The sequence below is a fragment of the Brachypodium distachyon genome, chromosome 4, assembly GCF_000005505.3.
Source record: "Brachypodium distachyon strain Bd21 chromosome 4, Brachypodium_distachyon_v3.0, whole genome shotgun sequence".
In the NCBI taxonomy this organism is placed as follows: Eukaryota; Viridiplantae; Streptophyta; class Magnoliopsida; order Poales; family Poaceae; genus Brachypodium; species Brachypodium distachyon.
In genome coordinates, this window is record NC_016134.3 from 15,008,796 (window position 1) to 15,034,346 (window position 25,551).

At 45.7% G+C, this 25,551-nt stretch overlaps 2 protein-coding genes across 22 annotated transcripts; one reads left to right on the forward strand and one right to left on the reverse strand.

Moving 5' to 3' along the window:
* The first annotated feature begins 829 nt into the window (after positions 1-829).
* Positions 830-2,594, forward strand: LOC100844101 (cytochrome P450 89A2). The gene has a single exon (XM_003575852.4). The coding sequence runs from the start codon at positions 900-902 to the stop codon at positions 2,463-2,465; it is 1,566 nt and encodes a 521-aa protein (XP_003575900.1). The 5' UTR covers positions 830-899; the 3' UTR covers positions 2,466-2,594.
* A 3,748-nt stretch (positions 2,595-6,342) lies between these two features.
* On the reverse strand, positions 6,343-25,340 carry LOC104584499. Of its 21 annotated transcripts, none has more exons than XR_002966501.1 (14): positions 23,462-25,300; positions 23,216-23,326; positions 22,878-23,112; positions 21,766-21,827; positions 12,248-12,379; positions 11,161-11,285; positions 10,877-11,089; positions 8,792-10,393; positions 8,615-8,705; positions 8,294-8,427; positions 7,563-8,202; positions 7,261-7,462; positions 6,953-7,040; positions 6,343-6,685 (listed from the first exon to the last, which is right to left on the reverse strand). XR_002966501.1 is itself a non-coding variant. In XM_014902042.2 (4 exons), exon 1 carries the CDS (start codon positions 24,899-24,901, stop codon positions 24,293-24,295), a length of 609 nt encoding a protein of 202 aa, XP_014757528.1. In that variant the 5' UTR covers positions 24,902-25,340; the 3' UTR covers positions 15,287-15,340; positions 23,015-23,112; positions 23,216-23,326; positions 23,462-24,292. The 21 variants fall into 21 exon arrangements, 2 of the variants coding, with proteins under 2 accessions (XP_014757528.1, XP_024319375.1); XR_002966503.1 differs by having other exon boundaries at positions 23,015-23,112; positions 23,462-25,297; XR_002966508.1 differs by lacking the exon at positions 12,248-12,379 and having other exon boundaries at positions 7,261-7,332; positions 7,456-7,462; positions 19,576-23,112; positions 23,462-25,311.
* Positions 25,341-25,551: the final 211 nt, after the last annotated feature.

Sequence of the window (25,551 nt, forward strand, 5' to 3'; positions counted from 1 at the left end):
CTAGCTGGTTTGTCCTTTCCGTTATGTATGGAAGACGAAAAAGATACAACTCTGCATCATGGGTGTGACCAGCAATCATGTCACCTTCTGAAAAGCTCTTTTTCATCTAGTTAGATGTCACAATGTGATGAATCTAGGCATGAGATTTGTAGAGAAGGAACAGCTAGCTACAAAGCACTGATGCACTTTGGTTTTGATGCTTGCACTGATGTACGATGCTTGTTCTATGTATTGCACTGATGCACTTTAATTTTGTATTTTCCTGCTATGCACCGCTGCCTTGCCGGCTCAGGCTAATACGGCTGAAGTCTGAAGGCTGTAGTCTCGTCTTATTATTGTATTGGCTTGGTTTGAGTGAGGTGCGGTTTGTCACCATCTACCAAGCCTATGACCCGTGTCAAACAAGGCCTAACGAGAAAAAGTGTTCGAATGGATTTCCTTAAATTTTACGAAAAAGTCAGATATTCTACCCAGCCAGGATATGTAGGTAGAATGTCTAAATCAATATTTCTTCCTTGAACACAAAGCAATGCGCATCACACTGGGGCGCACATCTCCTCTCTAAGCCGTCCGATCTACAATCTACTGCAAGCGAAAGCGTGGGATACGCCCGTTAGTTCATCCGTCGATAAGAAGAAACGTAATTTATACCGTGATGATTTGCTCTAGTTGTTTGAGGCTATAATAACAATCATCACAATCACTGGCAGTAGCAAGCGGCAACAAACAAAATACTCCACTATCACTACAGAACAAAGATGCGTGCTTAGCGTGCTGACAGTAACAGCGGCACCCCGGCCCAGGCCTACAAATAGGCTGGCACACACAATTTCCAGAGAGCAGGCAAAGCAACTGCGGCAGGCGGCAGCTCCTCAAGCCGTTCCTCAAGGCCATCAGACATGCAAGACCTACTCATGCTCACCTCGACGCTCCTCTTGGCTGCGGCCATGGCCGTCTTCCTTCGGCACTCATCGCCAAGCAAGGCGGTGTTGCCGGTGTACACGCGCGTGGCCGGGAGCGTCCGGTCGGCCCTTGCGCGGTGGCTCCGGCAGCCAGCCATAGTCATCCGGGACCGTGCCACGGCGCACCGGCTCCTGGTCCGCGGCAGCGCGGGGGGCGCCTTCTCCGACCGCCCTCCGTCCATGGCGCCCAGCGCCGTCCTCTCGCACCGCCGCTTCCACAACCTCACCTCGGCCCCCTACGGCCCCTTCTGGCGCGTCACCCGCCGCAACCTCACCTCCGAGGTCCTCCACCCGCTCCGCCTCCACCGCTACGCCGCCGCCCGCCGCGAAGCTCTCCGTGGGCTCGTCTCCGACCTGGGCCGCCACCAGTGCGCGTCCGACGGCCCAGATGCCGGCGGCCCACTGGGCCTAGTCCTCGCGGCGGAGAGCATCCGGGCCGCCATGTTCGGCCTGCTCGTAGCCATGTGCTTCGGTGACGGGGTCGACCCGGGCCTCGTAAGCGCCATGGCCGACGCGCAGCACGACCTCGTCCAGTTCTTCCCGGAGCTCCGCGTCTTCGCGAGGCTGCCAGGCGTGGCGAGGCTGATCCACTGGAAACGGTGGGGGAAGCTCGTGGCGCTGCGGAGGAGGCAGGAGGAGATGTACCTGCCGCTCATCCACGCGCGCCGCGGCCGGCAACGGCAACCCGGGGATGAGCCGCCGGCTTACGTGGACACGCTCATCGACCTCCGCGTCCCTGACGACAACTACAACAACGGCAACAGAAGAAATAATAATACTAGTACCCAGAAGCGAACCCGGCAGCGTAAGCTCACGGACGGCGAGATGGTGGGCATGTGCTCGGAGTTCCTGGGCGCCGGGACGGAGACCGTGGCCGCGGCGCTGCAGTGGACCATGGCGAACCTCGTGAAGCGCCCGCAGATACAGGACTCCCTCCGTCGGGAGATCGACGCCGCCGTTGACTCCAACGCCGAGGAAGTCAGCGACGAGGTTCTCCCCAAGCTGGAGTACCTCAACGCGGTCGTCATGGAGGTGCTCCGGCTGTACCCGACGGCGACCCTGGTGCTCAGGCAAGTATCAAAGGAAGACGACGTGGTTCACAACGGGCGCCGTGTCCCGGCGGGCACCAACGTGATGTTCCCGCTGGAGTCTCTGGCCAAGGACGAGACGGCGTGGGATGAGCCGGGGGAGTTCAGGCCGGAGCGGTTCCTGGCGTGCGAGGGTGGGGAGAGCGTGAGCCTCGAGGCGGCGGCGGGGTGCGGCGGGGAGGTGATGAAGATGATGCCGTTCGGGGCCGGCAGGAGGGTGTGTCCCGGCATGGGCATGGCCATGCTCCACATGGGGTACTACGTGGCTAACCTGGTGAGGGAGTTCGAGTGGAAGGATGCCGAGGGGGAAATGGCTGTTGATCTTCGCCCGCATTTTGGGTTCTTCACTGTCATGAAGCGCCCCTTGCGTGCTCGCCTCGTGCCATGTCAGGGGAGGCACACCAGCTTGGTGTAAGACTCTACGTTACCTTGTGTAAGTTGAAACATCCGCTGTGTACCTATGCATGCATTGCATTTGCATGCTCACGATTAATAAACTCGACCCATCTGTTTGCACTGCCGACAGTTGGGCTCGCTTTATGCACGCCTTGACTTATTGCACCTGCCGCTTATCGATCATGTCGCGGAATACCAAATTTTGCCGGGCAAGACCTCCGCGGCGTGTCAAATGCCAAATACTCCCTCCGTCCGTTTTTACCGGGCGTGTTATTTGAGCAGCGATGACCATCTAAAAGCATCCACAATCTTTAGCTTTTCTACCTCTATAGATGTATCTAACCATTAGAGGCAACCTCTAAGCATTGCAATCTCCTACCTCTAAGAATCTGAGATGAGAAATGCCTATTTTTTTTGGAGGCAGCCTCTATGCCATAAAAGTCCAATAGAATAAGCAAGAAAAAAGATTATGTGAGAGCATCATAGTACTTTGTACTGATACGTGGGGTCCATCTTAAAGATGAAATTGCTTCTAAAGACTGCAGCATTTGGTGATAAGGTTAGAGGCAAGAGGTGGGTCCTAGCTTAGAGGTATTATTAACTCTAAAGACTGTGGATGCCCTAAGGTGTCTTTGTTTTTTTTGCCTGTAGCACTGATGTTACCCTGCCATCAGTCCTAGAACCGCACGCTTGACGAATGAGCGCTCTTTTCATCTCAAGTGATTGGGCAACAAAATAAAAGAAGCCAGTGAATTCAATGCAGGTGGGGCCAAGAGTTGGGGCACCTTGCCTGCATTCGTACAGCTGCAAAAACTAAAGCGCCTATTAAAAACGGACAGAGGGAGTACCAAAAGTTACAAAGTGATGTCAAATGCCACATAGCCAATTTGACACTCCAATTTGGCACACACTGTGAAGGCCCTAAGTTTTTTTGTTCACCGAACTCCTGGTTTTGATTTATTTTTTTCTAGACTCGAATACACCCAAGAACCTGGTTTTGAATGGTTACATGCACGACCAAGAAGCTACGCTATATACAAGTTTGACTGTTTAATTACCAGGCCTGTACAGTGGCAGTGGCAAAGTGAACGATGGAACAGGGCCCCCAATTTTTTTAGGGCCCCCCAAAGTTTACTTAGTTAATACTAATCGCCTGTTTTTTTTAACGCATGAACCTCTGTATTAGATAGCAACAAATACTAATCGCCTGTTAATAGAAGGAAAGGCCCGTGACAGCAACGAACACGAAAAAAAAAGAAAAGGCCCACGCCGTGGTCAGCCCACCTAGCGTGGAGAAAAAAGAAGCCCGTACGTATGTCCGTCTGATTCTTCGATCGATTGCACGGCTGACAACAATTGAGCACACTTTTCGCTCACGCTCAAGCCTCAAGCTCAAAAGGGTGCCTTTCATAGATATCTTGTGAAAAGAGTTTAATTTTCTTCCAAAACTCAAATTTTAGGGTCTTATTTTGGATTTTGCATAAGGGCCTCAAAATTCCAGGTGCGGCCCTGTTAATTACGCTGTGCTTGCTTAAGCCCCGTACGTAGAAGAGATGGAGGATTTATGTTGACGCGGGGTGCCATCACGGACTGCCCTTCAACGCGGGACATCGCTGCAATGCAAAGTGGATGCATGGGTAGCGTCGTGTCGGGACGCCGCCGTGGAATGGAAAGCATGTCGTGTCGTTGGCTGGGGAAACTGGAAAGGCCGGAGCGCAAGTTCGTACGTCGAGCCAGTCGGGGGAAAGGTTAACCGGCGAGGATCGGAGCGGGTGACCGATATTGATGTTCCAGAGCGCGCTCGGTTTTCAGGTTTTCCTACGCGCGCGAACCGTGGCTGCAGCGCACATGCAGGTACCGATCGATGTTTTCCGAGTTTAGTCCCACACGGAGAGATTACATTGATACCGTCCTGCATTAATAGTTTGTGCCGTCAGTCCTGTTGTCCCTTCGGGGACACCTTCCTTCTTTCATAGGCACAGGCACCGCTGGAGCGCTTTGGCAGTCTTGTGTACGGCGAGTACACGTATAGCAATTCAACATTGATTGATAATATGCTTATATATATAAAGTGTGCGACATGCACGCATGTGCCTTTTGGTACTCACTCATGATGACGTAAATCGCCATGTTTTTTTTATTAACAGATGTATGTATTTGGACGCTATATATGCTTTTTGTATTCTTGGATATATAGTGTTCCCACAATTGGAGGCTATGACAAGCGTCGAGATTTGGTCACATAATTCGCTGATGTATATATTTGGCCGCTATGTTTTTTAACCTCGGAATTTACTTGCTCCGTTCGGCAATAAGTGACTTAGAGTTATATAGATATTCTTATACAAATTTACGTCACTTATTTTCCAACGGTAACAATTTGGTTAGAAAGACCAGCTGCCACGTGACAAGCGCCTCGCGACGGAGCGTCAGCACCGCCTCCTCACCCAGGGCATCTTCACACTCCAGCGCCATCGCCAACGGCGGGTTCGAATTTAATGGATGGAAAATACCTCCAACAAAATCTAATGCTAAAAGTGATACCCTTGCAGAACAACCGCTAAACGACACGCAACAGGTTGCTCCGACTGAAGTGGCCACACACACACATTCTCTCTGCTCACGTGGCAGAAAACACCTTCTCCCGGCCCAGGAAGAGAATGCATGCTAAGGTGGCGGAACGGACAGATCCTCCGGGTATGAATTTCTAGCCCAAAGTCAAAAGAATTTCTTTGCGATGACGATTTTTCTTCTTTCAAAAAGGAAGGCATCCTCCGGCCTCTAGATCGATCTTTGAACACATCCATTCATTATTAAAAGCATTCAAAGTGTAAGTCAGAACGGTACAACTAGATACGCGAAAAGGATGAAAGAAAAAAAAATCAACATCCTTTAGCCTAAGACCGGCGCACACCATCCCGGTTAAAGAACTCCGATAACGGAAGTTTGTCTCCTCAAAACAGAAAACACATGGAAAGCCACTTCAGTCGGAGCAACGAAAACTGACTACATGAATGACTAAGTCTTAGGCCACGTCCATGACGTGAAATGCTCATAAACTTTTCGGTGAAAAGCTAAAGGGGCACTAGAAAAAACTGATTGCATGCATCGATTTGTTTTGAACATGCTGAAAAACAACGGCTTCTCCATTCGCACATGAACATATGATCCACCAAAGTTTTTTTTTTCTTGAACACGTCCGGAATTAGCGTGTCATTTTCGTTAAGAAAAAGAGCGCTAACATAGCGGGGAGGCCCATTGGCACCAGGCCGCCGCCATGATAGGACACCCGGCCATTAGAGAGGTGGAAGGGCCCAAGCCAAAGGGAGGGTGAGATAAGCAAGAATGAGCCGAACCTGAGCAGCCGGTGATGGATAGACCCCCTACTAGGTGCTAGCTCGATTGAGGACGCGCGGGCAAGCGAGCAGGAGGGGATTAAAGGTGGGTCCGAGGCTAGGGTTTGGATATGGCCATCATCCACAAAAGTGATTAGCAGTCTGCAGGTCATTGTTTTCGAACCATGCAAGAGAATTAGCAGTCCGGTCATCAGTAGAATAGTGTGGACTGACGATGCCTATTATGGTTTACCCCATCTTAAAACTCAACCTCGATCGGTATTGTACGGGAATAGTTTAGGATCAATGGCTCTGTGCATTCAATATTGATCCTAATTAATCACCCGACCGTACATCCCCCGTTGACCGCCGGTTGACATGTACGTTGATAGCCATCGCCACGACCTGGACGATCGATCGGCATATGTAATGTACCCATGTTGAACTCAAGGATCGGGCAAGAGCGCTCCGTTGCATTCTCTAAACTCTCTGAGGAAGGAAGGACACGGAAACCAGCTATCCTACCTTTGCACTTAATTTCATGGACTTGGGCGTCAAGCAGGCAGCAAGAACATAAGCAGGATTACCTGGGGCCCTACCCCGGCCGTATTGCTGGTAAAACACCCATCATGCAGACATGTATCATCTTCTTCTCATCAAACACAAAACAAACGAGCAACGAAAGAAGAGTCTCGTGCCATCATCATATACACCCAACCAACGTGAACCATCTCATCCAAAGATCACCCTGTACAGTTTCAACGCAAACAGAGTACCGGGTGGCATGGAACCTTCCCTAACAGAAATGTGGGATTGCCCTTGAGTAGTCGATCCCACACTATTGTTCATTGTTGGAGCTAAAAAGGTGGGGAGGATGTCTTTATGGAGAAAGAGGGGATGCGTCCTGTAAAAGAAAGAAGAGGAAACATGATATGAGATAAATAGAAGCTAAGCCCAGGAGAGGAAAAATTACACAATCCTTTCCGAATCCTGCTTCATTTACTGACCATTTAAAAGAAAGAAAAAAGGTTTCTGGGCTACAAGGGTCCATTTGCTGAAACTAATATTTCCTGTAACTCCGAGACTGCACTCCTAAGGAATAAAGGTGTTTGCGCAGATGCTGAAAATGACCTTGAAGCATGCATCCCAGAGTTAGGTAAGGTAAACATACCTATCTACTTGACGACCTTCAGAAACAAGACTCCAGGGTGGACATCAAGACAACTAGAATTTTGCAAATCCGTCCGGGACGAAAAATCCTGCATGACAGTTTGAAAATTGGGAAATATTCAGATCATCATCCAACTACTCCATCTGCCCAAAAATCTCAGCCTGTTTGGAACACAGGAATTACACAAGAAATAAATTCTGGCAGGAATCAAGTAGAGTGCCGCATTCCAAACACGGCCTCAGATCACCAAATGGTCTAGGATCAAAACTCAAAAGGCTACATGATACACTGATTAAGAGTGCAATTACCTGCAAACCCTCATTATTTTCATAGACAAGCCATTTGTCCCCAGCTCGAGCAAAGGTGACAAGCTGCCCTTCCTGATAGCAGATCAGTAAAAGGATTTATACATAAGCTGGATCATATGCATTTACGGTATCCTATAAGTGTGCAAGGAGATGATGAATGAAGATTGGAACATGTCAACGAACAGGTATGCTTACACAAATCCTGCAGCGAATACATGTCATTATATGAGACCATTTCACGAAAAAAAAAACAGAAACAAGGAAGTAAAACTATGGAGGTTACAAGTTCCGACAAAGATTACCTAGCCATGCGGCACTTCTCCAATGAACACTCGGTGAAACTTTGAAATCAAAAGCTCAGCAATATACCAACATCACTGAAGTTTCAGTTTCTGTTTTAGCCGGTACCACCCATACATATGACCATTTACACCGCAAATTCTTGTCTTGAAAATCATCCAGATATAATTAGATAATGAATTACGAGCGCATCCAAAGTGCCACACATAGACCATCTAACAATTTCCAGGAAACCAAGACTAAAAAATTGCTTCAACACAAGTTGCAGTGAGAAAACTTCCCAAAATATTATGATATGCGACCAACTCAGACGACACTATCTCGGAAAAACTGGTATCCATGTCCTGTAACCTTGCCATAAGAAAAATCAACAAGTATGCTGGGATTCAGACTTCAGAGCAACTGCAATTTTTGGGCAGTGAGATGCTTCTATGAGCTCTCTCAGATTATTAGTACTCAATACCATCCAACAAGTATGCTGGGATTTAACATATTGTGGGTGCATCTTAAACAGCATATCATCCAACACCAGTCAGGAAATAACATCATTGCAAACTGGTACATGTTCTATCTGTAACTCTCAGGGCAATTTATGTTGACCAATAATGCATAATACCTCATTGTTCACCTTCCTCTGAAAACCTTAACACCATCATTTAAGGAGGATAAACATTAACCTTTCGGTTTCATCAACAATCAATTAAGTAAAAAGGAAGGCTTTATGTGCACATACCATTGAGACTATAGTACATTTCATTGTGTCCTCAGTTGGACAATAAAATTCGAAGCTGCCAGGGTTATCAATAATGGAGTCAAACAATTTGCGCAGCATGTCCTGGGTTTCCCTCTCACTAGAGCAGTAACAGACTGCAACATGATGACAGCAAAAAGAAAAAAATTGGATCAATATGATGTAAGCTAGTGGCAAATGAAAAAAGGAAATACATCATCAGCCTCTTGAATAAGCACGGAGGAAAATCTCTTTTTAGCCCAGAATTGTAAAGTGAACAGACAGTTTAAATTGCAATGTATTAATCCTGGTGAACAAATTTACCTAGTGTAGAGAACACTGTCCCGTCCAAAAAAAACAGATCAACATCTTTCAAACCAGATTGCTCGCATTTGTCTTCTGCAAATGACTTGACCTGCACAGGACAAAGAGAACCTTGATATTTGCTATTTGCTGGAAAGGTACATTCAACTTCTTTGACTAGGCAGTAAAGCTACACACCTTTGCTGTTTGAAGTGAATCGGCATCAAGTTTATTGCCACGTGGAGTAGATTCTTTTACGCCCAGACACGTGTGACACCCACGGCTTATTTGCTCAGTGCATATCACCTTTGCTGGGTTCACCGGCTGGCTCCCGGGTTCGCCCGTGTTTCCATCAATAACAATGAACTTGCTAAAATTATGCATAAAAACATTTGGCATATGCAATCGACTAAGGGTGCGTTTGTTTGGGCTCCTAGGAGCCGCTCCAACTGCTTTTAGGCTGTAGAATCTGGAGCCCAAACAAACACCTAATTTTAGACCAGCTCCACGCAGCGGCTCCAAAGAAGCGCTTCCGAATAATACACTGCGCGTGAGAATCTACCAAATCGGTGCTTCTTGCAGCAGCTGCAGCTCCAAACTTCTCTTTTTACCGAATTACCCTCCCACCAAACTACATACAACGGCAGAAATGCCACGTACCGGTTCGTTCTATTCCAATCCCTTGCCCGACCGAACTAGCCCTCGAACGCAGAGAACATCCCCGCTGCCGCCACCTCTGCCCGGGCGCTGCCGCCACCTCCTTCTCCGACCGCTGGCGCTGCTGACCCTATCCCCTGGGCGTCGGCGCCTCTATCTATCTCCTTTCTCCCTTGCTGCCGCCAACCTTCTTCCCTGGACGCCGCCTCCGTTGCCCGATCTGCGGCTGCCGGCGCCGCCATCCTCCTCCGGCCGAGGAATGGAGCCGCCATGGTCCCTGACTCCTAATCCTTCTCCGGCGGCATCCATCTTCGACTCTACACCCCACCTCGAATCCCTGTAAAGACTGTAAAAAGCCCCGACGACCAGCCACTGCTGCAGACCAAGGGCGTCGCCACCTGGTTGATCTCCGGCGGCCGGACCTCCTCTTCTCCCCTTCCCAATTGCCCATCCCGCTCCTCTCCCTCCCTTTCCTCTTCCCTCCACCCCTAACTGACTCCACCACCAGCGGCCTCCCCCACGAACCGCCTCGAGAAGATGGCCGATCTGTTTGTTGTTCTTGGATCCGTCTGAGTTCTGGCAATTGAGTTGAGAAGGTCCTGTCTGAGTTCTTGGATCCGTCGAGAAGATGACCAATGGGTAGCATATACTACGGTATGCTCAAAGACTGAACGTATTGAAGTAACTGAACACTCGCACTAGTTTTAGGTTCAGAAGTTCTATTACTTTATTATTCTAAGAGATCAGCATATTATTCTATGGTCTGTTCAATTTTAACGTACTCTATGTTATGACGTGTTCAAATTTAATGTCGTATGTATAAATTGTCTAATGGACTGAAACATTGATCATCTACAACAAAAACAACACTAAATTTATATTTAAAACGGTAGTAAGCACTTTTACCTGATCTACAAAACTATGTGGTCATTTAGGTCATTTCAGCACATTTCAGTTGCAGTTACAACATACAAGCCGCGGAAACAAACAGACATCAGACAGCTCCGACCATCCAGCCGCAGCTAGCAGCCACAGCTGATTCTGGGAGCTGCAGCTGTAGAATCTGCCGCTAGGAAGTTGCAGCCCAAACAAACACAACCTAAGAATGGTGGCTACGATGTAAGGAGATGTATTTTCTGCAACCTGCAAATGGAATTAATTCACCACTTTTACATTTATCAAGACATATGATGTACATTCAGACTCAAATTAGATAGGAGGATTCGGATGTTAATAGCTTCAGAGGGATCAATCCCACATTCGACACAAGTGAAAAGGAATATGCAATATCATTTAGAAAGGAAAAAACACTGACAGAGCTTACAAAGAAAAGAGCATATCTATGTGTGTTCATTGTAGTGCATATGTCACGCATTACTAATATCTGAGAAAGAAGCATGATTGATTCTAGTACAAAAAAAATAAAACCAAAGGCTTGCATTTTAATGATAGGAAACCTTTTATTCTTGCTTCTTCACAAGTGTAAACATATGACATATATTTTACTAGAAACGGTTGCACACCTCCATAATTAGTTAATTACCAAACAGTAAGGAATGGACAAAGGAAAATAAAACCAAGGAAAGAATGGCCATGCAAAGATATAGGATGGTATTAGAAACATACATTTTGAAACGAATTTCTACAACTTAAAACTTGGCATATTGCGTTCCTCAGGGATATCAGTGGATAAGAAATTTTCTGATAATAATTTTTCTCCCAAGTAGAGAAGATTTTGTATAATATCTGAGCAATGCAAGGGGCATCATGTCATGACGGGGAGCAGACAGGTTGTCTCTTAAGAAAATCATCCCTGAAATGCCTCAAATTCCATAATATCTGCACAGATTCGTAAAAAGTTAGAAACAACCTCACGTCAGAGCACATAGCCATGTGCAACTTTCAGCTACCTGAATGATGGAATGCAAGCTAAAGATGTCCTTTTTCTCTTGGCAGAGAACAAGGGAACTCTCACGATAGTTGAACATGCTTGGTGTTTCCTCAGAGGAACTGCTACAAGATCCTGGTTTATATCCTGTTCATTAAAGAAAATCATCCTGGTTTATGAGATTGTCAGATCAGAATTAGTAACATTTTGCTGCATTACTGAAAAGATTCAAAAGATGATAGAACTAGAGCAGTTTAGTTTGTTCAGTACTGACCACTTGACTTGACTAGACAAATTTGATTAAGTTAACCGATTGGAATATACTCCTCCTATTACTGTAGAACGTGCTTTGCACCGTAGTCCTCTCATAATTGGAGAACATGATTCCTAGTATTTTTCATTTGCTAGTTGTTATACACAGTTATTATAAAGTCAGTACAATATTATAAAATAAGTGACCCCTAGGATATGGGAACTTTCTATTACTAATTCTAGATAATGCCTTAGAACATTATCCTCTCGGTAATGCAGAACTCTCGAGAACCAAGCATAGCTTGGGTGGTCAGGCAGCTAGGTGTGCTGGCAGCCCACCAGAGTTTGATCCTTGAAAAATATTTTGTCGCAAGAATAGTTTTCGTTTTGAAATTTAGGTTTTGGCCTGGTCCAAGCTCAGGCCTAGGCTTTCAAAAGGTTTTCGAGGTCTTGAAATCCAGCCCCAGTAAACAGCAGGTTTACTCCGAGACTCCAACTGAATTTATGCAAAAAGATGTGTGCTCATCAAAATCTGGGAAACCAGACATAGGAACCAAGCATCTGACTTCCTATGGATAGTCGAGTACTCAGCGTCATATATCATCCGTTATGACCAAAACAGAACTTGTGCATAAGAAAGTCATTTTCACATGAGTTCAATGATTCATTGCAGTATCCGCAAAGATTGATGGAATATGAAGTACATAGAGCTACTACAAGAAACCGTTAGACTCAGAAAGGGAGCTCGATCCGTGAGCAATGCATTTATATAACTTATGAAAATATAATTAAGATCCTACTTATGATCGTTCTACAGAGAACCGATTTCCTTTGGCTATTGAATCACAAGGCAGTACCTAGTTCGTTCGAGGCAGTATTTTCATTTGCTTTGGTAGACTGATATTTTCGGCCTGTTGTGACACTTGTGCGGATGGAATATATATCTTTCTCAAATCTTCCGACCTTCTGAGCAAATTTATTTCGATTTTCTGCCAAGTTGATGAATGATCAAAGCTGGCATTTTTTTATTGGGGAAGTATCAGGTGAAAACACCATTTCAGACGCAAATCTGAAAACTTCTGTTTACAGCCGTCAGATCCTAAATAGAGGGCCCAGATGTTATATGGGATGCCCTCCATCCACTTAAAGCACATTTTGCGAAACCTCCCCTGTGTTAGTCTTCTAGTGACTCAAAAGCACCCCTCCTCCTACCTCCCGTTCACCTAGAAGGAAAAGGAAATAAACCCTAGGCGGCTGGGAGCCGCCGCCGCCGTCCGCGGACCTGGCCCTTCACCTTGCACGGTTGCACCATGGCGTTTCCCCTCCTGAACAAGATTGACTCGGTGCATGTCCTACATCCCCTAACCGCCCCCCCCCCCCCTTTTGAATAAACTAGCTGTTTTAATAGTTAGGTAGTTAACATCTTTGCTTTTGCCGTCAGTAGCTTTCTGTTAGCTATTTTCCCGTTTCTGTTGCCTGACGTGGATGCGATCTGTGCGCCCGCCAGCTTGTAGTTCGTTGTGGGCGACGCGCCTCGATCGTGGGATGGCACGATCCAGTCAGAGGTGTGGCGATAGCCACGGCATGCCTTTTGCTTTCGATGAATAAAAGGAGAAGCAGAAAATGCAGCAAGGTTACGCTGCGCCAAAACAAACACTCCACCTCTCTCGTTTTCGTCTGACACTCGAGCTGGTGCTTACACCCCCCCCCCCCCCCCCCCTAAGTTCGCTTCGTCAGGATCACACAACAGCAGATTTGAACTTTTCCCCTTCAGTTCAGACCACCCCTACGTGTTACTTGTGAGAATTTCGATTTGCAGAATTGTTTTCATGGAGACTCCCGTTTAATTGGCTGATGTATTTCTCGTTTCTTTTTCTTGATGGTCTGCAAGTTTGCTTGATGCCTGATGTTAATTTTGGATGTGTGCTTCTGAAATACAACCACTGGACGTGAGGTTGATTCAGTATTTTTTATTTTTGGTTGTTTCTTGTGAGAATTTGTCAAGTTTGGATACTCCTAACTCATGAATCAAGACTTGTAGAAATTTGTTGGAGGGACTTGTAGGTGTGAATAAGAAATACCAGGGTCCTATTTGTAAACCGTAATATTGTAAAAATAAACAGAGAGCAGAACTGTGAGGTGTGTGTGTGTGTGTGTGTGTTCGACAAGCCTCTAGAAACCCCTGTTTCTTCTCCAGCCTCCTCACTTCGATTTCTGATTGTTCTTGTTGGATTGATGAATCTCTGATGGTGGTCTTCATCATGGTATCAGAGCCTGCATGGCCATCCACGTCGGAAGCTGGCCGGTGGTGAATCGAGGGTGATTTGGTGCAGGCGGCGACATTGGAGGCGATTTGGTGGACTTGAAGCTGTGGAGGCGATTCGTTGTCTGAGGGTGGAGACAGTGACTCCGATTTCTGCAGTGGATTCGAGCTTCATCCCGACAACGGCGGTTAGTGCCGGGTTGACTGGTGGCGACGAGGTGTGAGTGGAGACGTCGGGAACTGGTATCTAGGTGTGTTTGGGGAGATTTATTTTTGGTGTTTGTGGTGGTCTGGTAGTGGTGGAGATAGATCAAAAAGATGTAATATCATAGAACAAAGGTCTCAATATTACAACGAATCATCCAGAATTTAAAAGGTACTTACAACTCGCATAACCCCACGGGTTAGCTGGAAATAAAACAACAGTTTAGCAGCAGAAAGCGAAAGGTACAAGGGCACATCAACACCACGGTGAGAGCATGTTGGAATGTAAGCCCGTAACCCAAACAAGCAGAACGTACATTTTACTCGTCGTCGGAGCTTCCTGCATCATTAAACGATGCAGCCACTAGGGTCAATACATTGAATGTATTGGCAAGATTCACTAGGAGTTATAATAGAACCTACCAAGTATATGCAGTATTTGGCAAAGTGGAGTTCAGGCTGTTTGCGTGGAAGCAGAACATAAATTACCCTACTACAAAGGAATGTTATAGTAATGTTAACTAATGGACACGGGGTAGACACACCTATGCTCCTATTAACCTAGAGTACATTGAAGTGGATTCTTCAAGTGCTCCTACCCTGTTCAAACCATTCATTTTATTTAAGAAATCGGAATGAGTGAGACTTTCCTTACAGCTCCACATCTAGTTGCTCAAATTGTCCGTTGCTGGGGACACGGCTAAGTACTTAGTTTTGACGCTCTTGAGAGTTTGTACACATTCCCCACAAGAAACCGACATGTTAATCCCTTGCTGTCCTCAGGGTAGAGTAGCAACGGCATCGATTACGAGATTTTCAGAGGTAATTCCCTAAACCACGAGAGAATCACGCTCCCCCTACATGGCTACCTCAGTACAATTCCTCGGGTCTAGGTTCATACAACTTACTCTTGTCTCGCCAGAGCCCATATAGCATTGTGGTTGTACTAGAAGTTTCTAAATAGGAAACTAGTCCAGTCTCAGTTACCCCAGGTGGCATTCCACATTTGCAACGTAGGCGCTCCCCGAATCTACGGGAGAGGCGTCCATGGACGATCCATTCCCGAATCCACAGGAACTCGACTCAGAGGGACCCATAGAAATGGACCTGACGCCGCTAATCCTCAAAATCTTCAAAGCAGCCCACCCAGGACGGTTCATTGAATTATTTGTTTTACCTTCATTTCATATCGCCAAAGGCATAACAATATCATAATGTAGTTATTTCCCCCACGATACTACCATAGCCTAGCATTCAACTACAACCGATGGCAATTTGATAGCAAGGTAATGGCGAGGGTAAACTATACTACCTGGGATTTATAGCTAGCATAAAAGTACGAGTAATATTCCTGATGCATCTAATAAAACATCTAGTGCATAGTAAAAATATTTAGGAGAATGATCAAAGTGAACTTGCCTTGTCCAAGGTTGTGATAGTTCTCGCACTCTTCGCAACAACAAGGAATCACACTCCACACAATCTAAAATAAAAGAAATATACACACAATAAACACAACATTATATACAAAAGCCATGCCATGATGCATATGCCATGATGACGCACACAAAGGTTACTTCCAAAGTACAAGTTTTGTTTCTCTTTTGAAAAGTTTTTCAAAAGATTTGGACCGATTATACAACATCAAGTGGTAATTAATATGCATGATACATGGATAGGGTTTAAAACAAAAGATTGTGCAGCTTTTGCAACATAGAGCAATATTTAACTTACATGCCATGATTATACACAAAATAATTTTTTTTCTGGTCCTAATGGACAGAGAACAAGTTTAAATAATTTTACAGCAAGATAACATGTTCAAAACTATTTTGAAACAATTCATTTGAAATTTAAACCATATTCAGTCATTCTGTAAATAGCTTTTTTCTAAGTTGTTCAAAACTGAAATTGAACAGTGCCAAAATATTCTACACGTTGTGACGGTTCCAGAAAGGTGTGGATCACAATTTTTGGACAAACGGTTTGAAAGATATGATGCTTTGAAGTTGTAGGGTCTTTTCTGCAAAAGTGCATTTTCTAATTCGGCCGAATTAAAATAAAACAAAATGCTTTGCCACGTGGCAGCGCGGGATTGGCCGGGGCTAGGGTTCCAGCCGGTGGGGCTGGCGCGCCGGCGGCGGCGCGGGCGGGCGGGCGGGCGAGCGGGGCAGCTGCGGGCGGCGCGGGCGGGGGCGCGGTCGGGCGCGCAGGCAGACGGCGGGCGGCGGCGGCGCATGGGCGCGGGCTCGCGGGACGCGGCTCGGGGCGGCGCGGGGCAGCGCGGGCGCAGGCAGGCGGCCGGAGGCGGGGAAGACGGGCGGCGAACAGCGGCGCGTGGACGGCACAAGGGCGCGGGTGCGGTGCGGGGCGCGGGCGACGAGAACGCGGGCGCGGGCGGATCGGCGCGGGCGGCGCGGCGGACAGGCGAAGCACGGGCGGCGGCCGGTGCCGGAGAAGATGGCCGGCGTGGGCGGCCGGAGGCGGGGGCGGCGGCCAATCGCAAAGGCGAGCGCGTCACAGCGTTCGGGACGGGGAGAGGAGACAGGCTAGGGGGTTGGCGCGGGGAGAACCTCGTCGGAACGGCGGAGAAACGCGAAGAACGGAGGTGGCAGCAACGAACCCCGGCGAGCAATTACTTTCTAACCGGTGCGAAATTGGACGTGGAGTTTGGGGGAAGTGGAAGAGGAGTTTGAGGGCTTCGATATGGCGCGCGGGGTTTCGGATTTGGTGGTTCGTGCGCAAAGAAATCGGAGGTGGAGTCGTGGGCAGTTCACGAGCGTGCGTGGCCGGAATTCTCGGACGGAGGTTGAAGATGACGGCGGGGTCCACTGGTCAGTGAGAGCGGGCGGCTCGGCTAGGCTGAGCCGGCCGGTCCGGTCCGGTTCGGCCGGTTTTCCTCGGTTTTTCCTTTTCTTTTATCTATTTTCTGTTTTTGAATCTCAAAATTGATTCGGAGCTCCAAATCACTCTAAATAAAATGCAACAAAATTTGTAAAATCATATTTTCATATGATCTAACTTTTGGAACAAGAATTTTTTCAAAATAAAATATTTAAAAATACATTTGCCTATAAAATGGCTTTTAGGGCCCTTAGGCTATCGAAACAAATTATTTTTCAAAATACTTTCAAAAGCCAATCTATGGGATATCTTTATATATGCATTAAATCCCTTTTTATCACAATACCCTCATGGGTTAAAATGCAAATACTCAAAAGCAAGATCAACAACCAAAATCAAATAAAGGTGTTGAGCGTGTATTAGTTGTTCCGATTGCCATTCGGTAGACTAGCTTGGGAAGTGCCATTCAGATCCTATCCCAGAAAACTGTCCCCGGGGGCAAATGGCCAGTCTACAGAAGGGTTTTCTGGGCAAATTTTAGGGTTTTGAAAGTGATCAAATGCAAGGGCGACATGATGCTTATGATATGCAATGCAGATGAAGAGTTTTGAAAATTGGGATGTTACAATATGCGGGCATATTGTCCTACGCTGATGGGAGCAGGTCGTGGACGTGGCCAGGACTGGGTTGCAAGGGGCCGAGGACGTGGCAGTGGGATTCGTGGTGTAGGCCGTAGGCGTGGAGGCCGGTTTGTGGGCAGGGAAAACAGTTCAACTACTAGTGAAGAGGTGCCTCAAACTGTGAGTATTCAAATGAGCAAGGAGGATCTAGAAAAATGGCGTCAATTCAAGGAAGCTGCCGCAGGCGACAAGTCACACCCTGCTGAAACTTGTGCTGCATCCGCTAATACTAGTGGTAATAATTTTAATTTAAATGCATATGATTGTCCTACTACCCCTTCGTTACTTGATTCTGGAGCCTCCAGGCACATGGCTGGATCACATAAAGATTTTATTAGCTATGCCCCTGGTCTTAGTGAACAATATGTGAAACTTGCTGATGGTTCTGCTCAGCGCATTAAGGGACCAGGAACAGTTTCATGCAGCCCAAATATGATTTTATCATCTGTCCTGCATGTCCCTTCCTTCCCAATTAATCTCTTATCTGTCAGCTGCATCACGAATGAACTTAATTGTGTGGCTCTTTTCTTCCCAACTTGGTGTATGTTTCAGGAGCTTGGGACTGGAAGAAGGCTTGGGAAGGGGACGATGTGTGATGGGTTATACTACTTGGATAAAGATGAGTCACCTGTAGTAGCTGCTACAATGTTCTCTTCTCCTCTAAGTGAGCTTTTGTTGCAGCACCGTCGACTAGGGCATATTCCTTTTGTAGTGTTGAGTAAAATTTATCCTGAACTTTATGGCAGGGTTAGTAAGGAAAAGTTAGTTTGTGATGCTTGTGAGTATGGAAAACATACCAGGAGCTCATTCATGCTATTGGATGTTAGGAGTGCAAAACCCTTCGAAACTATACACTCTGATGTGTGGGGCCCTAGTGGAGTATGTTCGATTAATGGATATCGTTATTTTGTGACGTTTATTGATTGCTGCACTAGAACTACTTGGCTGTACGTGTTGAGAAGTAAAAGTGATGTTTATGAATGCTTCCAAGATTTCCATAATTTGGTCACAACTCAATATGATGCTTGTGTGAAAATATTTCGTACCGACAATGGTACAGAATGTGAATAAGGAATTTGATGAGTATTTGTCAAGTTTTGGTATTATTCATCAAACTACTTGTCCAGGTACTTCAGAGCAAAATGGGCTAGCTGAGAGGAAGAATAGGTATCTACTAGAGGTAACTCGTTGCTTAATGATGGCCATGAATGTCCCAAAATTTTTGTGGAGTGAAGTGGTAATGACGACAGCATATTTGATAAATAGGATGCCGTCAAGAGTCCTCAATTACAAAACACCGGTAGAGTGCTTAACTGGTAAGACATCATATATTGTTCCTCCAAAGGTGTTTGGATGTGTATGTTTTGTAAGAGATCACAGACCTTCAGCTGGAAAACTAGATGCGAGGGCTTTGAAATGTATATTTGTTGGTTATTCTGGAAAACAAAAAGATTATAAGTGCTGGTGTCCCTCCGAAAGGAGAATGTTTGTGAGCATGGATGTAACATTTAGAGAGCATGAATCATTTTACGGGGAAGCACCTGATTTGACTGATGTGTTTCCTGACTTGTACAGTGTGACAGGAAAGGAAGAGGAGGAAAATCAAGACATCAACAAAAGAATGGTGACTGGAGTGATTTCAATGAACAATTCAAATGATACAAAAGATGCGATTGCTGTGGAACTAGAGCAGCATCCTAGACAGGGGGAGGAAGTCATCACGCAGAACAATGACTTAGGTGGCCTAGAGCAATCTCTACAAGAAGAAGTGGAACAACAACATGACTTGATTCCGAACTCTCCAGCACAAGTCTCAGAACTAGCTCCATCAATTTCATCATCTTCGAGCAGTGATAATCCTCCTCCTTATGATGATCTAGATGTACCCATAGCTCTTAGAAAAGCATCTCGGTCCAATGCTGGTAAACTGCGCTCTAAATTGGATCAATATAAAGTTTTTGGCCGTACTTCTTATTCATCTATTGGGCCATTATATAAATCATTTATAGCTGCATTGGATTCCTTTGTTCCTATGCCACGTGTTGGCAAGAAGCATAGAAATATCCAGCATGGAGGGCAGCAATGATAGAGGAGATGACTGCCCTTGATAAAAATGATACATGGAAGTTAAGTACACTTCCTCCAAATAAGAAAATAGTGGGGTGCAAATGGGTGTTCACCATAAAACACACACCTGATGGAAAGGTAGAGAGATACAAGGCTAGATTGGTAGCCAAAGGGTATAGCCAGACATACGGAATAGACTACGATGAGACGTTTGCACCTGTTGCAAAGATGAACACTATCAGGACTTTAATTTTAGTAGCTACAAATCTGAAGTGGAAATTGTTCCAATTGGATGTGAAAAATGCGTTTCTGCATGGGGAACTGGAAGAGGAAGTTTATATGGAGATTCCTCCTGGGTTTAATACTAATGAAACTAAGGATAAAGTATGTAGATTGAAGAAATCATTGTATGGGTTAAAACAGTCGCCGAGGGCCTGGTTTGGTAAACTTCGAAAGGAAATCTGCTGTTGGGATTATCAACAAAGCAATGCAAATCATACTTTATTCTTTAAATATGTTCAAGGGAAAATTGTTATACTTTGTGTATGTTAACAATATTGTGATAACAGGCAATGCTGATGAGGAGATAGCGCGGTTGAAGAAGGCTCTAGCAAGCTCATTTCAAGTCAAGGACTTGGGATATCTCCATTATTTCCTCGGTATTGAGGTAGCCTATGGTGCACAAGGTATCTACCTCTCACAAAGAAAGTATGTACTTGATTTGCTTACAGAAACTGGAATGTTAGATTGCAAAGCTGCCAGCACACCTATTGAGCAGAATCATCACCTAAAGGCTGACTCAGGCGAACCGGTTGATAAACATAGGTATCAAAGATTGGTTGGGTGCCTAATTTATCTATCGCATACTAGGCCTGATATTGCATATGCCGTGAGCGTGGTTAGTAGGTATATGCATGATCCCCGAGCTAGTCATATGGACGCAGTAAGTAGGATACTGCGGTATCTCAAAGGCTGCCCGAGAAAGGAGATTTTATTTTCTAATCATGGAAACTTGGAGATAGAAGGTTTTACTGATGCCGACTGGGTTGGTAATCTAGATGATAGAAAGTCTACATCTGGGTATTGTGTATTTGTTGGGGGCAATCTTGTTAGCTGGAGAAGTAGAAAACAAAATGTGGTTGCAAGATCAACAGCAGAGGCTGAATTTAGATCAATGTCATCAGGCTTGTGTGAATTAATGTGGTTAAGGATACTACTCTCAGAGCTTCAACTATTTAATGGTGCACCTATTCAACTATATTGTGACAATCAAGCTACCATCAACATAGTGAATAATCCCGTTCATCATGATCGGATTAAACATATTGAAATAGACAGACATTTTATTAAAGAGAAATTAGATGAAGGGATGCTCCAAATATCTTATGTCAGGTCATCTGATCAACTTGCTGATATTTTAACTAAGGGTGTCAGCGTTGTGTCCTTTGTAAATGCTTGTGACAAGATGAGGCTTATTGATATCTTTGCCTCATCTTGAGGGAGAGTGTTGGAGGGACTTGTAGGTGTGAGTAAGAAATACCAGGGTTCTATTTGTAAACTATAATATTGTAAAAATAAACAGAGATCAGAACTGTGAGGTGTGTGTGTTCCACAAGCCTCTAGAAACCCCTGTTTCTTCTCCAGCCTCCTCACTTCGATTTTCGATTTCTGATTGTTTTTGTTGGATTGATAAATCTCTGACGGTGGTCTTCATCAAAATTAGACTGAACAGTACATAATATCTTCCTCAATATAAACTGAACAGTAAACACACACTTCGTTGAAATTTTACTGCTAAAAGGGAGTAGCGAGCTCACTCTGTAAATCAATAGCAAAAGTAAAATTCAAACCATGGGCATCCAGAAATATATACACATCCATTGTGCAGAGCCAAAGGAAGGTGGATTCTTTGTGCTTCATTGGCCATCGCTGGATCCATGCTCAGATGATAACGAGGGGCCGCTGTCGCCGAGAAGGACGACTGCAAGGAATCGCGCGGGCAGAGGGGAGCGAGCGGGGAGGACGGGGGAAGCCGGAGGAGAAGGCGCTGTCCTCTCGGCGGAGTCTTCTAGGGATTAGGGATTGCTAGGCAGTAATGGAGGAACTCGGGTCAAAGAGACAGAGTCGGATGGGGTTGGCTGGACTGGAGGTAGGAGGAGGGGTGTGTTTGAGTCACTAGAAGACTAACACAGGGGGGTTTCCGCAAAATGTGCTTTAAGTGGATGGAGGGCATCCTGCCTAACATCTTGGCCCTCTATTTAGGATCCGACGGCTGTGAACGGAAGTTTTCAGATTTGCACTAAAATGGTGTTTTCACCTGATACTTCCCCTTTTTTATTTACCATGGCGCCAGAACTCTTAACTTCAACACGTATCCCACTACAAGAATAATGTAACTTGTGAGCTGTGCATATGATAATCTGAAAGACAAAATATGTTTAAGAAAAAAGGTGTAATTCTACAAACAAAATAGGTTTCGAATTATCCAATGAAAGAAATGCAGTTGTCCAGAGTAAAGAAATCTTCCAAAAAGGAGGACCAGATATTCAGCTGATAGAACTTTGCTCCGTATGCATGGTAGAAATTCAAATTCCATTTGATTCATTGTAACCAGAGTTCGATATGATCAAACATAAAATAACTAAAGGTTTTCTATAATCACAAAATATGGAGATACTTATTGCATAGGTTTGACAAAATTTCACCAAAAGTTTACATTTGAAATGTGAAAAATAAGGAACTTTGCTCAAAGTTTTGAGTACCAAAAGCACAAGTTAACCATGAAGAATTGGTAGTGTAGGCATCATGCTGAATCTATTTGATTATGATACTCTTATGCATTTACTTCTATCAATTTACAAGATACAGGCACGATTTTAGCAACAAAGTCTTCAAAGAGACATTTACAATCATTTGTAACAACTATATTAGCAAACAAAACTGAAATCAGAAATGTCAGCATGCAGTTTTAGAGTTATTATCAGTTTCTTTGTACAGAGTTGAAATTACAGTAAGGAGAAAGGAGCATATGGAAAATAACTAACTAGAACAAAAGTTCAGGTAACCACCAAATGACAGACACCATTCTCCCATACAAAGGAGATGCAATTATAGCAGCCTTTTTTGTTTCAAAAGGAAAAAAAAAGGGATTAGCCTTGAACCAAAATCAGATCCTGACTTTATTCACACTTGAATATGCATTATGGTTTAATGCATGTTCAGCCATAGGGTGACTGGATCACCATATTCTGAAAATTCCAAAATTTACCCTCAGTTTTAAATTAGCTTTGGCATATTTTTATGGAATAGACATCATACATAAATATACATGAATTTCAAACTTTTCATAACAATTATAGTTGATAAATGCAGTCTGCCTTATCATATCACTATTGCAGAAAGAGTTCTATGTAACAGTATAAAACGCACCACTAAATTATGCAGTAGGTTGCAGTCCAAAATCAGAAACAGTGGGGATGAAATACCTGGTTTCTCGACACCTAATTTAGTAAAAGGACCACACTGAGTAAATCCGAAATACAAAGAGAAACTGTTTGTGGACATACCGGACAACAGCAACCTCAGGAAATATCGCATCAATATCAGCATTGTCAATACTCTTACTGGTGGCATTATCTTCACCCAAGGATATAATCAATTTACTCTGCAAAGAAGGTTATAGGCTTATAGGTCAGTGCACAGTAGAAGCAAACAAAATATATAACTAGCACAAGTTTATAAATAAGCAACTGCAGATGTAAACGAACCCATAGGAATGGTTTCATGAGAAACCCATAGATGATTATGCGATAATCCAGTGCAGAAGTCGTGAAGAAATCATGCAACAAGCATTGGATATCTGGACGGGCCTTATCATACTGCAATGTATGTACATACAAACAAGTTGATGATTAGTATGATAAAAGACAGTTGTCAGCTCATTGCACAAGAATGAACCTAAGGATGAAATAGTAACTTGAAACAAGAACATGCAAACTGGAAAATTGTCAGACCTCAGCGCTCAGTTTGTTTGTGGGTAAATTCTTCAATATCTACTTCAGTTTCTGTAGGATCTCCTTTCCTTCTTTGCACTTCTCCTCTTGTATTTCAGCAAATGACTTTGCTTCAGTTATGCTAGGTGTTGAAGAAAATAAACAGTCAAATATATTGTCCGTCTTGTTGAATTGGAACAAGTAATGGTCCTCTGAATCTTTGCAGACAGATATCTCATCCAAAGAATTATCATCCACGGATGTATCAACACTCAGTTTTGGATCTAAGACTGACCGCAGGACTTTCTGTGCCGGGTGCTTGCTGTACATGTGTTCCAAGAGGGAACATGCATCCGGTAACTTTTTGCCAACACAATAGGGGCAAATCCAGAACCTCCATGACCGGTTTTTGTCACAGATTTCAATGCATCGGATATGGTCCTCGTAGCCCAGTGGCCATCTTCATAAGTTTCATCATAGTACTTATGCAGCTCATCGAGTCGCACTGATAGGAATCTATCCTGCTTCTCACTTGTCATTAAGCACCAGTGAACCTTGGCCACCAACAAGAGCCTGTTCTCTAAGCGCGAGAGATCTTGGTAGATAGAAGATAACCTATCATCATACACCCCTCCATTGATTGATCCAGTAGGGACGTCCTCCAACTTGGGGTCAGCAGGTTGCCCCAAGCTAAACGCCCTGAAACACTCACAGAAAGCAGCCTCATAGAAACCCAGGACGAAACAGAGCTTTGCGTGGAACATGGCGAGCACGAGAGCGATCGAAGCGCTTTGCCGCTTCGTATGGGCCTCCTGTCCATGGTCGCGTCAAGGCCGCGCGCAAACTGGAGCTTCATGTATGCGCACAACAACTGCGCGCGGCCGAGTAGGGGCAACGGTTGGCGAGCTCCGTCGCTTTCTCCACCGCCAGGGTCATCCCCTCGCTCTGGTCGGTGTCGAGGTCGAGCACCTCGCGGATGGAGCTGGCAACAATGGATCGGAGCACGTCGCAAGCCGATTCCCAGCATCTCTCCACCCTCTGGTTCTTCCCGCGGGCGTTCAGAGTGTACACGACGTTGTTGTCCGCCGGGTCGGTAGGGTTGCGGATATGGATGGCTCGGATGGCCTCTTTATCCGCCTCGCCCAACTCCCCGCGCTCAAGCAGCACCCTGGCCAGGAGAGCGGAGATGCCGACGCAGTTGGGGACGAGCCGCTTGGCCTCCGCGAGGTAACGCTCCGCGGCGGCGGCGTGGTGCGTTGCGGCCACCTTGTCGCTCGCGGCGGATGCGCGGCTGGCGGCGGCGTGGTGGGTGCGACCGGCGAGGTGGAGCACGAGCGCCGAACCCGCGTGCCTGGCCGCGAGCTCGTCGACGCGCTCGAGCGCGAGCTCGTAGTGGCCCTCCTTCTCGAGAAACCGCACCTCCTCCGCCTCCTTGCGCAGTGCGGCTTCGGCTTTCACCATTGCGGAGGGCGGTGGGGTTGGCGCGGGCGAGGTGTTCGGGGAAATACCTCAACGGCAACGGTAGGGTGAAGCGCGGATGGGTTTGGTTGGCGAGGAGGGGATATATACGAGCTTCTGGAAGCTGCCAGGCTGGTGGTGCGGCGAAGATTTTAATTCCGGGAGATCGATGAGGCGGTTGCAATTGCGGACGTCCTGCAATTGCAGCAGGCTAAGCATGAGAGCACTGTCGTACTACGACGTGCACCAGTGGCTCAAACGCGGGGCAACTTGGTCAGCTGATGTGGTGGTAGAATTTGAGGGCAAACTGCACTAGAAAATTGTTAATTTTGAAGGAACTGTTGAGGAGTACAAAAGGAACTTTGACATGTTAGTCTATATATCAAGTGAAGCTATATGACCCTCGTGTAGGAAGCATGATGTTGGTGTAGAGGTTTATTCTGTTGTTCAAAGAAGAATTAAGAGCTTCTGTTGAGGTATAATTGCCTGGTACTGTAGCCGAGGCAGATCCGTTTGCTCGAGTCCAGGAAAGTGTGCTAGAAAGAAATAAACATTGGACTGACAAGACTTATTAATTAAGGTTGCATTCTTTTCGGCTTTTAGGACTGGCTACTCCAAGAAGCTATCCTCACCACTTCTCCAAATTTGAAGGA

What these genes read in the sequence shown, in the direction of transcription:
- LOC104584499 (XM_014902042.2), bottom strand. Translation starts at nt 24,901, where the DNA reads ATGGTGAAAGCCGAAGCCGCACTGCGCAAGGAGGCGGAGGAGGTGCGG.
- LOC100844101 (XM_003575852.4), top strand. Translation starts at nt 900, where the DNA reads ATGCAAGACCTACTCATGCTCACCTCGACGCTCCTCTTGGCTGCGGCC.